The sequence below is a fragment of the Camelus dromedarius genome, chromosome 28, assembly GCF_036321535.1.
Source record: "Camelus dromedarius isolate mCamDro1 chromosome 28, mCamDro1.pat, whole genome shotgun sequence".
Lineage (NCBI taxonomy): Eukaryota > Metazoa > Chordata > Mammalia > Artiodactyla > Camelidae > Camelus > Camelus dromedarius.
The window spans coordinates 27,827,703-27,842,584 of NC_087463.1; the positions used below are offsets into that span (position 1 = coordinate 27,827,703).

General features: G+C 46.0%; 1 protein-coding gene and 1 non-coding gene across 2 annotated transcripts in view; one reads left to right on the forward strand and one right to left on the reverse strand.

Annotated features, from left to right (window-relative positions):
- The window catches only part of PARD6G (par-6 family cell polarity regulator gamma), a 56,115-nt gene that overhangs the window by 34,054 nt on the left and 7,179 nt on the right, over positions 1 to 14,882 (reverse strand). The window contains exon 2 of the mRNA XM_031441685.2: positions 2,922 to 3,144. Within this exon, the coding sequence (XP_031297545.1) occupies positions 2,922 to 3,144 (223 nt within the window). The remainder of the gene's footprint in view (positions 1 to 2,921; positions 3,145 to 14,882) is intronic.
- Positions 7,493 to 7,627, forward strand: LOC116149820 (small nucleolar RNA SNORA16B/SNORA16A family). Its single transcript, XR_004133425.1, has one exon. It is a non-coding gene; the product is annotated as a small nucleolar RNA SNORA16B/SNORA16A family (small nucleolar RNA).

A 14,882-nucleotide genomic window follows, 5' to 3' on the forward strand; every position in this document is an offset into this window, starting at 1 on the left:
CCAACTGGCTCCCTCCCCAGGTTCGCCCGTCCTGCAGCCTGGTTCCTTCAGTACCTCATTCCTCCTAATGGACACAGCGTGTTGCATCTACTTTCTGCCGTGGAAGCATGTTTTCCATACCTTAGTGTGTCGGTGAGGGGTTTCTACATCTGTACTCATCAGAGATGTTGGTCTGTAGTTTCATTGTGACGTCTATGTGTGGTTTTGGGGGAGGAGAATAGTAAGTGGCAAACAAAATCATTTTCCTAAACATCACTGTGGGTTTCTCTCAACATCTATGGGAAGAATGAGTTTCCATTTGATAGTGACAGTCTCCTCTTACAATATACATCCAAGCACAGGAAATCATTAAAGAAATGACAGGGTGGGTGTGGCTACGGAGAAGTCATGAAAATGGCATTACGTGACCAACAGCTTCGAACCTATGTTGTAGGACAAGGAAGTGGGACTTCAGTGTCACCCCTGGGGGCACCTCAGCTCTGCCCCGCCCAGGATGGCACCCCTGTCCACGCAGTCAGCAAGTCTTTCCTGAGCACGGAGGGCATCAGGATGGCTCCACGGAAACACCACTGCGCCTGCTTCTCCCTCTGATGCAGCCTTCACAGCCACAGTCCATTGCGGACAGTGAGGCAAGAGCCCCAGTTTCCCAGTGATGGGCTCTGTGAATGCTGGGAACATTTTCCTCTCTAAGCCTGACAACAGCCTGAGGTAGGCTCTCCCATTCTACAGATGACAAGAGTGGGGTTCAGTCAGTCACAGAGCAGAGGGAAACTGCTGAGGGCAGCATCTGAAATCAGCTCTTTGCTGCCATGTAACAGAGAAAGGCAGGGGCTGGAGGTGACACGCTCACACTTAAAACACAAGAGGGTTAGACATCCTAAGCTAGCTAGTTAAACTCTGAGCTATTTCTCTGAGGCCAAGGGAAAGAAGAAAAGTAAGTAATGAAGACATGATACAGGGCCCAAGCCAGCAAGCTGAGCCTGGGAGCCACTGAGTGCTGGGGGAAGCTAGCCCATCCACACAGCTTCCTGTCTCACCTGGGCTTCAGTGAACCGACAGCACAGGGGGCCAAGTGTCACTAGGGCTGGCCTCTTAAAGGGCAAAGAGTGCCAGCTTCAGTGCCTTCAGCTCCAGCTCCACAGCGGAACAGAGCCCGGCTTCCTGCACGACACGTGACAAGTGATGAAGCCTGTGTGCACACCTGTCTCTCACACAGGGCTGCACAGCCTGGCTCATGCTCCCGCACCTTGTGAGGAAACACCACAACCTGGGATGGCCAGGGCAGAGCTGTGGGCTCTGGACCACAGGCCAGCCCTGAGAGCAGCCCAGGGGAGCACAGTAAAGGGGCTAGAGAATGGGCAAAGGGGACGTGTACCAGGGAGGCCTTCCTGAGGGTGGTACGTGAAGAGCACCTGGACGATGTGAGGGGCATGCGTTCCAAGCAAGGACAGAAGGTGTGGCCACAGCAGAGGGAAGGGCAGCAGACCAGGGAGGCAGAGCCAGGGGCTGTGCAGGGGCTGAGGAGGGTCCCGATGCCCCGGCCACTCCATAGGAAAGTGAAAGCCAGCTCCCCCAGGCCACTGTGAGGAAGTGACAGCTGTGTTGACATTTTAGTACCACCAGCAGGACACCAGGCTCAGCGAGGGCTGCAGATGCAAGCTCTCTGATCTACTGCCAGAGAACTGCTCTGAAGGGAGGTCAGTGGGTCCCTGCTGTGCCCTCCCCACGCAGCCCCCTCCATCACCACGAACAAGAGGACAGGAACAGCCAGCTCACAGCACTGGCCGCCGAGCACTCAGCGTCCGCAGCCTCCCCACCTCAGGACAACCTGACGGGCGGGTGCCTTGGGAACACCATCACGCAAAGGAGGGCTGGGGAAGGCGTGAGAACCAGGCACCTGGCCCCATGCCCCGCCTCCTGCCTCCTCACACTTACCAAGCCTGGCTTGGGGCTCCCACATCTGGGGGCCTCTATCCAGCACGCTGCCACTTCCAGTCTCTGTGAAGCTGCCCACTCCCCGAGAGACCAAGGCTGACCTCCCTCTGCCCAACACGATGAAGGTGCACGGCAGTGGTATGCGTGCTGCAGCTTTGCAAGTGTCCCTCCGCCAGCCTGCTCCCCAAGGTGGTCGGTGCCACTGTGGGCACAGAGGTTCACTCCGGGAGGGGGACAGTCAGGGCCACATCAATCATAAAATGCCTTTTCCAAATGCCAAGCCTCACCTGCAAGTGGTTCTTTTCTTCAGTATGTTTTAGAATTGCTAAGGTTCTCCCAAGCTTAGAGACAGAAAACAAAGCTGACACGCAGACTCCACAGCAGGGTGCCCCCCCTTCCAGCCACTAAACTGTGTTGGTGACATATTTTCACGTGAAATGGTATTGTTGTTACTTACAGCAAAGCTAGGCCTTCAGAGCTGAAAGTTAACCACACTTATAATCTAAAGCTAACATTTTTTTCCAACCCTAAAAAGACAGTGGAAAACATACACTAACAAACTTGAATTTCATTCTTGGGTTACTGGCTAATGTTTCCAGTTAAAATACTGAAAATATTGGTATTATTTTTTCCTCAGTATTTAAAACTCATAAGTCAAACTATTTAAGGTGGAAAGTGTAGTTTAAACATTGTTAAGCCTTTCTAAGAAATTAGTGTTGACCAAATGAATGTTAATTTCTTTACTCTCCCGCTACCGGCTAGAAAACAACTGCGTGGTTCTGAAAACTGTGCTTGTTTTTGAAGTGACTGCTGAGCAGAAGCAGCAGCTCGGCCCATGGTACCTCGTCTCTGGATGAAGACCCTGAGCAGGGGGCTCGGCCCCCGGGTACCTCGTCTCTAGATGAAGACCCTGAGCAGGGGGCTTGGCCCCCGGGTACCTCGTCTCTGGATGAAGACCCTGAGCAGGGGGCTCGGCCCCTGGGTACCTCGTCTCTGGATGAAGACCCTGAGCAGGGGGCTGGCGCTGGACACGGCCTTGCAGAAGTTGTCATCATTGTTGATGGGCAGCAGGTCACCGTGCACGTCTGCGTAGCCGATGGCCACCTCGGTGTTGGAGATGTGGTGCGTGTGCACAACCAGCTTGTAGAAGTCTTCAAACTTCCCGGGCTTTTGACGGTCCAAGGAGAACCTTCGGAACTCAGCTCCAAACTACAATGCAACAGACAGGGGGTACATGAACAGCAGGGAAGGGGAGCTAGAAATAAGGCATGGCTTGTTTGCGTAACAAAGACGTGTTTGTTGAGCCTCCGGAGGCCTGGGACACAGCAGCAAACAGCGTCCCTATCCTCAGGGACCCTGCATGAGCACACGAGGGAACAACTCACTCAGCATGGACCCATGTCCCGAGGACAGGACAGGGGCTGGAGCTCAGGTTCTGGGGGAAAAAGCAAAGTCAAAATTAATGGGAAGTATCAGATGGGATGAAGCAGGAGTGTGTGATGGCCCTCACCTCGTCTGGGGACTGGCACGGATATCCGGGCTGGGGAGCAGCCTCTGCGCAACGCCAGGGCAGCGTCAGGCACTCAGAGGTGCTGGGGAAGTCAGGGCCAGCTGCGACTTCTGGACTCTCTCCTGAGGGCAAAGTTCTTGTGACTGGGAAGGACTGGGAACGTCCTGTGGCAATTTTACTTTTAAGGAAGGAAATGACTTGGTATGATTTGCATTTAAAGAAGACCGATGGATGCACTTCAAAAGATTAGGAAGTAGAAGCAAAATTAAAAGAAGGAAAGACCTTGGTGACAAGGATGCTTCACAAATTTCAGGGAGATGGGAGCACGGGTTCTGGATGGGCCACAAAGCAGAGCAGGTCTCTCTTCAAAATAGACGCTATTCACTCTCCTGCTCTGGAAAACAGGCAGGGCCCACCTCTCCCTCGGTGGCCCCCGGCCCTGGCTCACATGCCCACAGAGCTGCCTGCAGACCTCTAGAGGACCTGCCCAGAGAGGACCTCACACCAGGCTCAACCGTCCAGCAGCCTGAGGACACCACTGCTGAGTGTCTGGCCCGAGGGCTCTGGCTTAGGACATGCTGTTGTTCTGCACTTGGCACTAGGCACCTTTATCATCAGGCAGGACACACTCTGCTCTTCTATATACTGAAAACTAGCAACACTGGTTCTAAAACACACAAACGTGAAACACCTAATGTTTACGCAAAGCTAGTAGTTACGTCACCTGGACGTCATGTCAACCAGCCAAGGGCAATTCAACTTAAACCATACAAGGGTGAGTGGTTCTCAAATCTGCAGGGGTGTCAGAATCATCCAGAGAGGCCCTAAATTCCAGATGGCTAATCCAGAATGCAGCCAAGAATCTGCATTCTTAACTTGTTCCCTGGAGAAGCTGATGCTGCTGATCTGGGGAACAAACACATAAAACCACTTATTTTAAGGGAATCGGTCAGTCTCCAGACCTCAACTTATACAGACCTCTGAGAACCAGTGTCTCAGATCCCATTTCCCTTCTAAAAAGCAAGAGGAGTCAAACTCCTCGCCATCTTGCACAGCCCCAGGAATAGAAAACCAAGACTCACAGCAGTGGGACAATCCAATGGACTTGCTTGGGAATAGCCATCTTTAGTGACTAATCAAAACTTCTGAAACCTGCCTCGCACGTGCTGGGGCCCAGGGGGCCGCTCCTCCTCCCCTGCGGTTGTCAGAGGTGCCTCCCCTCGAGGCAGGGTCCCAGTCCCTGTTACTCAGAGACAAGCATTAGTCCAGAAGCCCTTCCCAGTACTTACTCCAAGAACCACCCCCGGCAGCTCACGGTGAGCACCGCAGCATCTCTCTTACACACGGGGGTTACATCCTGGGGATACAGAACTTCCCAAGACACAAAAGATCAAACCAACAACATAAGTTTAATGCGGCTTTTTTTCCATCAGTTATCCAATCATATCACCAGTGTTTATTCAATAGCAGTCAGCCTTCATCTTTCCCATCTCGTATCTGACACAGGCTAACGTCCAGAGCACTTAGTTTTTGTCACTATACGGCTTTTCACTAAATACATAAAAAGTTTACCTATGTCTTAGGAAACTAGTAAGAGTATTTTTGGCTTTTTAATATAATTCTTAGATGAATATTCCCCTCAACTGAACATGACACAGTTTGACCCAAGGGACACTGGACACCTCAAACTAGACTTATGCCACATCCTACATTTTAAGTAATGAGAAACAGTATGCGTTAAATAACTTAGTTCTGCAATGTTTTGGTCCTAACTGCATTTGGTAATTAATCTAAGATGCATCTTAATTTGTTTCTTAGTTCTTTTAATAAGTTTCCTCAAAATACATGTGAATTTGAAGTGAAAATGAATTCTGACTTTTACCTGACAATGCAAGTTCCATTTGTGTTTCATAAAGAGGCTGGCTTTGTCAGTCCAGCTATATGTTGAATATGCTTCATATGTTGAATGAATTCCAAAGTTGGACGGAGGTGTGAAATGTGATATGATAAAAGCATTTTTCCAAAATTTTTATTGTGGCAAAATGTACATAAAATTTGCCGTCTTAACCAGTCTTAAGTGTACAGGTCAGGGGCATTAAGTACTTTCACGTTGCTGTGCAGCCATCACCACCATCCACCTGCCTTAACTCTTTACCTGGTAAACCTGAAACGCTGCCCATTAAGCAATGCCTCCCTATTCCCAATCCCAAGACCCTGGAAACCACCACTGTGCTTTCTGTCTGTGATTCTGACATCTCTAAGTACCTCCTGTAAATGAAAACACACATTGTGGTCTTTTTGTAACTGGCTTATTTCCCTTGTCATATGTGTATGTGTGTAGCTATAAATCCCTTATGAGATATGTGATTTGCATATGCTTTCTCCCATTCTGTAGGTTGCCTTTTACTCTGTGGATTTGGGCCCTTTTAAGGAGAAATGTTACATCTGTAACCAGGGTGCTGGGAGGGAAGGATGGACTTTGTGATACAGTTCTGTGACTTGGCACAACAATGCAAGTTTTTCTTAAAACTTTCCTCAGGAAGTAGGAAGTGTCATCTAAAATCAGTGACAGAGACAAGAGACGACCTCCCAGAGTAGGGCAGCTCCCTGTGGGGTGTTTTGTGGGTTTGATTGTGGGATAACAGGTGAAGGAGTGAAGCTCAGTGGTCACTATTGTTATGAGCTCTGCCGCAGGAAACACATCCACAGTGAGACACTGAACATCTTAGTGCTGCTTTGATGTTGGTTCAGGCATGTTCATAGGGATGCCTGACCCTAATGCAGTAGTCTTCACGTGTCACATACCCCGTAAAGAATTATGGAAAACTACCACTATGAAAAGAATAATATGCTTTTAAGTTGGCATCTAAATTGTTTATAATAAAAATAAATAGTTGCAAAGGATATAATTTCCAGTATGCTATAAATATTTCATTTAAAAATAAATATTTTATCATATGATCTTTTAAATATAGTCAACGAAATCTAAATGCCATAGTAATTTGATACTACCATGATGCATTTTTAAATAGAATGAACAAGCTCTTTTATAACAATCAGAAATTCAACAAGGCTCCTTTTTCTCTTTGATCTCTTGTTTCCAGTACACTGCCCCAAGAGAATTTAATCCAGGTATTTTATCCTAATAATTTAAGTTTGATTACCCTATTGGTCTTCTCTACAACAAAAATAGATAAGTTGAAGTTAAACATTTTTTCCCAAGGCTCTCTTTGTTAAAAATATTTCTAAGTTGTTTCTAATGAATATAGAGTTTTAGTTTTGAAAGGTGGAAAGAGTTCTGGATTGAATGCACAACAACGTGAATAATTAACACTGCTAAACTATACACTCAAAAAATGGCAAAGACGGTAAGTTTTATGTGTATTTTACCACATTTATAAATCAAGAAATGTACAATATATAAAAATAGATTTTTACAGCAGAAAGTTTCTAGACTGTCATTACAATTATTAAATCATAATTGGAACAAAGTTACAAAACTTGACAAATAATTATTAGCCTTCCAAAATAAACATTTTAAAAATCTGTAGTTTAATGAAAAATGTTTAAAAGTGTTTACTGCTCAATGAAGCAAGGGTAGCATCAGTTCTTCTGCTGTTTCTCATTGTTGTGATGTCAGCACTGAGAAGCCTTTTCACATAAATGAGGCAGGAGTGAAGGGCTCTGGAGGCGTGAAGATGCTCAGCCCTGTGACTCCCACCGAGTCACGTGCCAGAAATAAGTAATCCTGGAGTGGTCTATCATCAGAATGATTTCTAACAATCGTTAGCTGACAGTTCAGTTAGGATAGCTTTCAAGTTTGTTGAAAACAAAGAATTGGAAACCACGTGAATTGTGAGATTTGTTGCCCGGTCAGGACAGCCATCCACTTTTTCAGTTACTGGTAACTACACCAAGAATTATGTGACAACGAATTGTGCTGGGTAATTCCTTCATTTAGTGGCAACTTGTTTGATCTAATACAATGGGGAAGTAAAAATATAAAATTAGCACCACATGCCAATATGCTTTTAAAAATAAAATGCTTTTGTCCCTTATCAAAGCTGCAGCTGCTTCCACATAGCTACTGTGGTTGAAAAGGAGCCCAGAGTGACATTTTTCCTTGATGGTCGCTGTTCTGTTTACTGTAACTGATCTGCAACATTTCAGGAAAAGACAGCTATTGTACCTGTCATTTCTCAGCTATAGCCAGAGGCCCTTATTAAAACTGAAACATTTCCAGAGGCCAGCAGAAATGTTCCACTGCAGTGCCAGATGGAGAGTCCAGGGTGACTGAAGTTGGTACTTCTGGTGAGTGAAGACTCGTCATGACAGTGATGGAACACTGGAGTCTCAAGACCTGGTTCCCCCTGGGTTTTACTGACAGTGCCTTATACTAAGGGATACCAGCTTGTTCCTGGAGCTGAGCCTCTAGAATAAGTAAAGCTGACTTCATCTGTAATTGTGCATCTGCAGAGTTGGGGGAGAAACACTATGGGAAGAGACAACAGGCTCTTTTAAGTGGAAACGTGACTTTTTTGGGCCGATGTTCATGCCTGGCATATAAGTGACCAATAAAAAACTCCTGCATGTAAAAAAAAAAAAATAATGAAATTTTTTTTCTTAATGAAGTCGGGCCCTTACTTAACACCATTACAAATATGAACTCAAAACGGATCTAGGATGAAATGTAAGACTTAAAACTATAAAATTCTTAGACAAAAACATAGGGCAAAAGTTTCAGGACATTGGGTTTGGAAATGCTTTCTCCATATGATACCAAAGGCAAAGGTAACAAAAGAAAAAATAGACATTGAACTTCAGAAATTATAAATTTTGTGTATTAAAAGACACTATCCAGAGTAAAAAGGCTTTAAACAAGGATACAGTTGTCCCTCTGTATCAGAATCCTCAGAATCCTAAGAAGCTCAAGTCCCTTATATAAAATGGCACAGTATTTGACTATAACCTTCATACATCCCACTCCTGTATGCTTAAACTCTAGATTACATATAATACCTAATACAATGTATATGCTATGTAACTAGTTGTAAATACAATGTAAATAGTTGCTGGTACACAGCTAATTTGTTTTACTTTTTGGAACTTTACAGAATTTTCTTCTGAATATTTTCTATCCATATTTGGTTGAATCCACAGAAACAGAACCTGAAGATGATGAAGGCAGACCGTATTCAGAATATATGAAGAATTCCTAAGCAAAGTGTGGTATATATATACAATGGCATGTTATTCAGTCTTAAAAAGGAAAAATCTGGCATTTGCTATATAACATGGGTGAACCTTGAGGACATTATGCTCAGTGAAATAAGCCAGTCACAAAAGACAAATACTGTATGATTCCACTCATACGAGGTATTTAGAGTTGTCAAAATCATAAAGACAGAAAGTGGAATAATGATCACCAGCAGTGAGGAAGAGGGAGAATGAGTAGTTATTGTTTAATAAGCACAGAGTTTCAGAGGATGGGTGGTGGTGATGGCTGTACAGCAATGTGACCTAACATCGCTGAACTGCACACTTAAAAATGCTTAAGATGGTAAATTTTAGGTTCTGTATATTTTAACACAATTAAAAAAACCCCTAGGGTTCCTTGTCAAAATGTCTAATTCTAGATATGGGTCAAGAAATTTACATGAGCCTCTAAATCTCACTCTTCTAGGAAGCAAGGAATTATCAAAGACTACCAGGGTCATATCAAAAGGACTCAGGAACTAGCTGGAATCATCTCCCACAGCTGAAGATGGGACCGTCTGCACATGTGGTCATCAATAAGGGTAGTAATTGCTGTGGACTGGCACACATCCAATGTGTATATAAATGCATTTGTTTCTAGTGTATGGACTAGAACACACCCAATGTATATAAATGCACTTGTTTATAGTGATAAACAAAGTTTTATTTTTCACTTTTTGGAGGATGTTAGGGAACCAAACCACTACTTTGAAAATCAATAAATAAAAGGAAAGAATCAAGCACTTTTCCAAAAGTAACATCACTCACTATTGGGAAATTCACAGATGTACTATCCTCATTTCCCAAAGCTTGCAGATAAATAAACTGTCATTCCATTATTATTTTGATAATATTTTTTTGTATTTCATAGCTGACTTCACCTACAACTGGATAGTAAAAATGGAGGGGTTCACCTCGTTACATTTTTTAAAGTTAACTCGTATATGAAATAAGGAAGCCAGAAAGCAAAAGTGAATTGACTTCTAAATGAAATTCACTTTTCTTTTCTTTAAAATATTAAATAAGTAATCAAATGGTCATTAGGAATTAGGAAACAAACTATCTATCTATCTGTCTATCTATCTGTCTTGACTCTCCCCTCAGGAAGAGGGGATACTTCTGACAAATGCTTGTTGAATGAATAATACCTAGAACCTAGTTGCTATAAAAGTAATGTGTTACAGAGTAAACTATGTTACTGATAAAGTTCTTGGTCAAGAAGCAAGGAGACAAAAAGAATGCTAGAAACCCAAGATAACTAGGAACTTGGGAAGCGCAAGTTACCTGCTGTTCTAAGAGTTAATCTTGAAGTACTTCTGAAACAGTGAAGTAATGATGGGCAAAGATCCACTCCTCTATAAAAGCAATGAGAATACTGGCAAAAATGGTCAAAAATCAACCTTTTGAGAAATCTGGAAAATAATCAAAAGTTTACAAGCAATAATCCAAGGTGTGTTTATTCCAGAAAAACACTTGAATCTCAGAACGGCAAGCTTTGTGGTGTTTTAACTTTCTATCCCTCATTCCTCAGCTTTGAAAACCAGCAGCCTAACAGCTTTAGGGGGCAGAACCAATGTGGAGCTCACCAAAAGCCCCATAGCCACAGAAGTGTCATCATTAAACCGCTCACAGGTCTCTGGAAAAGCCCTGTTCACAGGGTTTGTCTTAATTTGACTTGCGTCAGAGCTCAGCCATTGGGAAAAGCTCTCTCCTCAGGGCATTTGTTAAGAATAATCAGCAGGGATTGTTTAATTATTAAAGGCTATATGATAAAAGGTTTATTTTTAAGTGGAATTTTTACAACATGATGGAAATTACATCCTTCGTAACTATACTTATTATAAGAATACTTAGATGTAAACTTCAAAATATATTATCCCCTCTACGGAGATAATTCTCAAAAGTCTATTTAATAGGGGGCTGAAACGTTTGAAGGTTACTGCATCAGGGTATAGAGATCTCTATGAAAGTACCTGAATCAAGGTACCAGCCGGAACAAAAAAGAATTGGACAAATAAAATTTAAAAGAAGCTGGGGATTCCTACCTGTTAGGATGACTACTACCAAAAACCAGAAAATAATTTTTGGTGAGGAGATGGAGAAAATGGAACCCTTGTGTACTGTTGTTAGGAATGTAAAATTATACATTCATTGTAGAAAATAGTATGGAGGTTCCATAAAAAATTGAAATAGAATACCATATGGCCCAGCAATTCCAATTCTGAGTATATACCCAAAATAATTGAAAGCAGGGTCTCAAAAGACATATTTGTATACTCATGTTCACAGCAGCATATTCACAGTGGCTTAAGCATGGAATGGCTGCTAATGGGTATGGGTTTCTTTCCGGGGTGAAGAAATTGTTCCAAAATTAAATAATGGTAATGACTGCAAAACTCTGTGAATATACTAAAAACTACCAAATTTGTACTTTAAAGGTGTGAGTTTTATTTCATATGAATTATAGCTTCCAGAGTTGCTATTTTAAAATTTCACCTCAAAGAATAATTTTTTTTAAACGGCCAACTGAAGTCTGCCTGGAAGCTGTGTTCAGAACCATGGAAACCCCAGGAGGTGGTGGTGGACTGGTGCAGAGGGAGACTCTGCTTTTGCTCCAGGCAGACATGCGACCCCAGGGGCCAAGGGTGCAAGCACACGTCAGTTCAGAAGATGAAGACTCACAAGGACTCAGGGAAGCCCACCCCCACCCCTACCTCTGCTGGCCCTCGCAGAGGAGCAACAGGATGTGAGACTTAGTCCAAGCTGGTAGGGCGAGCTTTTCCAGTCGAATTGGTCCAACAGTGTTGAACTGGCAGGGAAGATCGAGGGCAGGCACTCTGAACAGGGTAGAACTTGCCTCCCCTTCACACGCCCATCTCCACCCTGACCCCAGACTGCAAAAGGCCTTCAGTCCCTCTTCGCCAACTGAGAAACTAAAGCTTTACCTGAACGATGTTTCTGGAGCCATAAAGCTCTGGCAATATACATGTATTTTCATCTTCAATGTCATGTGACTCCAAGGTTAATTTAGTACCATCACCACAATCATTTCTTTCTTTCCAGGTTAAAAACATTAAAAATGTAAAATTCTCTTTTTCTTGTTACCTAAGGTCTCTCTACAGTTATCTATATGTTTAAACAGATCCACTCTGTATAGAGACATATTTAACTCAGAGCATGAAGGGCTCATTTGGTGTGCACTGTGAGTCCTGTTAGCTGTCTTCCTGTCCACAGCTAAGCAGTAAGTGTCCCAACTGGAAGCGCCCTTCCAGTGCTGAGGGGCGCAGAGTCAGACAGCTACCTGATCTCAGGCTGGGAACCAGACCACATCTCCTGACTGGCTCCGCGTCCCGTCTGCAGCTCCCAGCTGCCGCCACTCCAAGACAACCGCAAAGTGCGTTCTTTTACAGCTGAAAATACGGTCCTCAGGTCCACAGTTCATCTTAAACTCACTCAACTACTATTTACACGCAAACTCTTACATGGCACGTTTTTGATGATTAAGGCACTATCCCCAAAGAAGCTGCGGCACCACCTCTGAGTCTGAGTAAAACAGCCGCCACACTCCTGCTTGTTGCTCCAGTGTCCGAGGGAAGGGGAGGAAAGTTGTACACAGTGTTGTCTTCTCACGCTGTGGTCTTGCTAACTCGGGGGCTCCTGGGGCCTGAACCCTGTGTGATGTCCCTCCACAACCCCAGGAGGGCCAATAAATCACTGTTTCCCTCACTTGGGGAAAGGCTGTGAGAGGCAGAGACACACACGTGGCTGCATCTCTATAGCTACTTGGGGGCAGGAAACACACATTACTGTTACTTCAAGACCCCTGGGAGGGATGGACTCTCCCCTTCAGAGATGTAGCCAGCTTGAAATCCAGAGGTGAAAATGCTCTCAATGTCTTCACCACAGTGTCTGACTCAACCACCCTCCACCCCCAGCTCACCTCCCCTTTCAGGCTGCTTTTCACAAAAAAGGGGAATCGAACCTGAAGGTCAAAGGTCTGTAACTGCTCCCAGCTCGGGGAGGGGGTGTAGACAGGGTAGGGGACTCCAAGCTCGTGGTGAGCAGGGACACACCTTCTCCAGGGCAGGCACCCCAAGGCAGCTCCTCTGCTGAGGAGCGCAGTGTGGCTTTCTCAACACGCCGTCTCTCACAAGAGCATTCCCTTGACGTCTGCCCAGACATATGGAAGCTCCCCGTCACCTTCCAGGCAAAAGGAGCACGTTCGTGTGAAATCTGGGTCTGTGTCCTGCTCACCCCTGCACCTGGACAGCTGCAGGCCAGGAGCCAGCTGCCACCTCCCCTCCATGTGGGGGACCGTACCACAGGCAGAGAAGTCTGTTTCGTCCCATAGCAACACCCGCTGTTATTCCAGACCAGTGAGGGAAGTGAGGTCAGGACTTGTGGGTGGGGAGGCAGTGGCTCAGGCCCCCAAACCATGGAAAACAGGATACGAATATTACTTTCGTCTCCAAATTCCTCTAGCACAGTGGACCCTCTAAAGACGCAGCTTCAGACGCCCTCAGTTCTCTTCCACAGCCCTTACCCAGGGGCCTCACACCCCAGAAGAGGCCACTTCAGGGGGAACTTTCTGGACCTGCATGTCAGTATCCCACGTCCCAATTCAGAAGCAAAGATGCAGAGAGATCTGCTGTGTGGACTGGCCGACATACACTCCAGCTTTCGACACACACACTGATGTGATAAAATGGAAAATAAACCTACCCGCTCACAGGCAGGACCTGAGGAGCAGCAAAGAAACTCCCAAAGGACAAGGGTGTGACTCACCGGCACCCTCGGCTGTGCGAGAGGGGAGCTGAGGGCAACACAGGCAAACCCCAGAGTGAAGGCCACACGGGCTCCGGGCCCCACAGCCCAGCACAGTCATGGCGGCTGTGTGGCCTTCCTTCCACACATGCAACTCACGTAATTCTCAGAGGGGTGCTTTTTCACCTTCGTCAAAGAGACTGTGGCACGTGCTGTCCTGTGACCCGTCGAGCAGCACCAGGCCCATCCTTGCTCCCCTCGCCTCCCAGCTTCTCCCACGACGCATGGCCCTCCAGAAGGGCCCACCAGCTGGGAGCAGAGGAAGCCGAGGAAGAGAGAAAGCAGCTCAAACCACAGAACTGAAGGGAGGACCGGCAAGCCCTTCATTCCTCTCAGACAAATTCCTGCTTTGTCTTGATTTATTAATCAACCAACACTTAACACGCTGTTGTTCAAGGCCTTGAGGAACTCCCGAGTCCTCAGACATCTGAAATCAGCTGCTCCACCCACATCCGGTCAAGTCCAGGGTTGGAGCCTGCACACCTAGTCGAGAACAGCCACACCAGGTTGTGCGTTAGACTGACCAGGACACCCCCGGCCAGCTCCCTGCAGCATTGCAAACGGCTAGTGCAAGTGTGCTGAAGAGGAACTCATGCAGGAGGCTGTGCCCACCAAACTCCAGAAACAAGCAGACCTCCACCCACAGACAGATGCACAGTGGAATACTCTGCATCCATTAAAAAAACAGGTCTCCAGGCGCACACAACATGTGCAGACCCTACGGACAGTGTGCACCGTGACATGGCGTCCGAGAACAAGCACATTCATCTTTGGTGACAGAGACCCTGATGGTGCTTACACCGGGGGTGGGCTCTGACTCACAGGGCATGAAGGAGCCTTCCTGGATGCTGGAATGCTCCACACCTACCTGGACGTGCATAGTGTTCGTCCAGGTGCACAAACATGTAAAGTTTCATCAAGCACCACACACACTGAATTCACACGGGAGAGACCCCATGGTGTTAACAGTTTCCTGAAAAGGCAGCTGCTTGAGGCTTGAGGCCTGGCAGAGCTTCCTGGGTGAGAGCAGGAAAGGATCGGGTTGCAAGAAACTCAGCCTCGGACCGGGAGGGAGAAAGTAAGACTTTAACAGGGCCAGGCCAAGCAGGAGGGCCTGGGTGGTTTTCAGACTCTATGCAACAAAAGCTTTTTTTTATTCCCACAAGTAAAATGTGACCTACATACCCCAAAAGACAGAGCAGATGCTCTGGCTGGGGATGGTGAGAAGAGCCCACCCCTTTGGGGACACAGCCTTGGGGAGAGACAGAGAGATGGTTGGTGGGGTGCGGGAGACACATCCCTGACCCCAGGAACCTGGGAAGGACTGAACTTAGGGGATGGAGAAAGGAGGCACCAA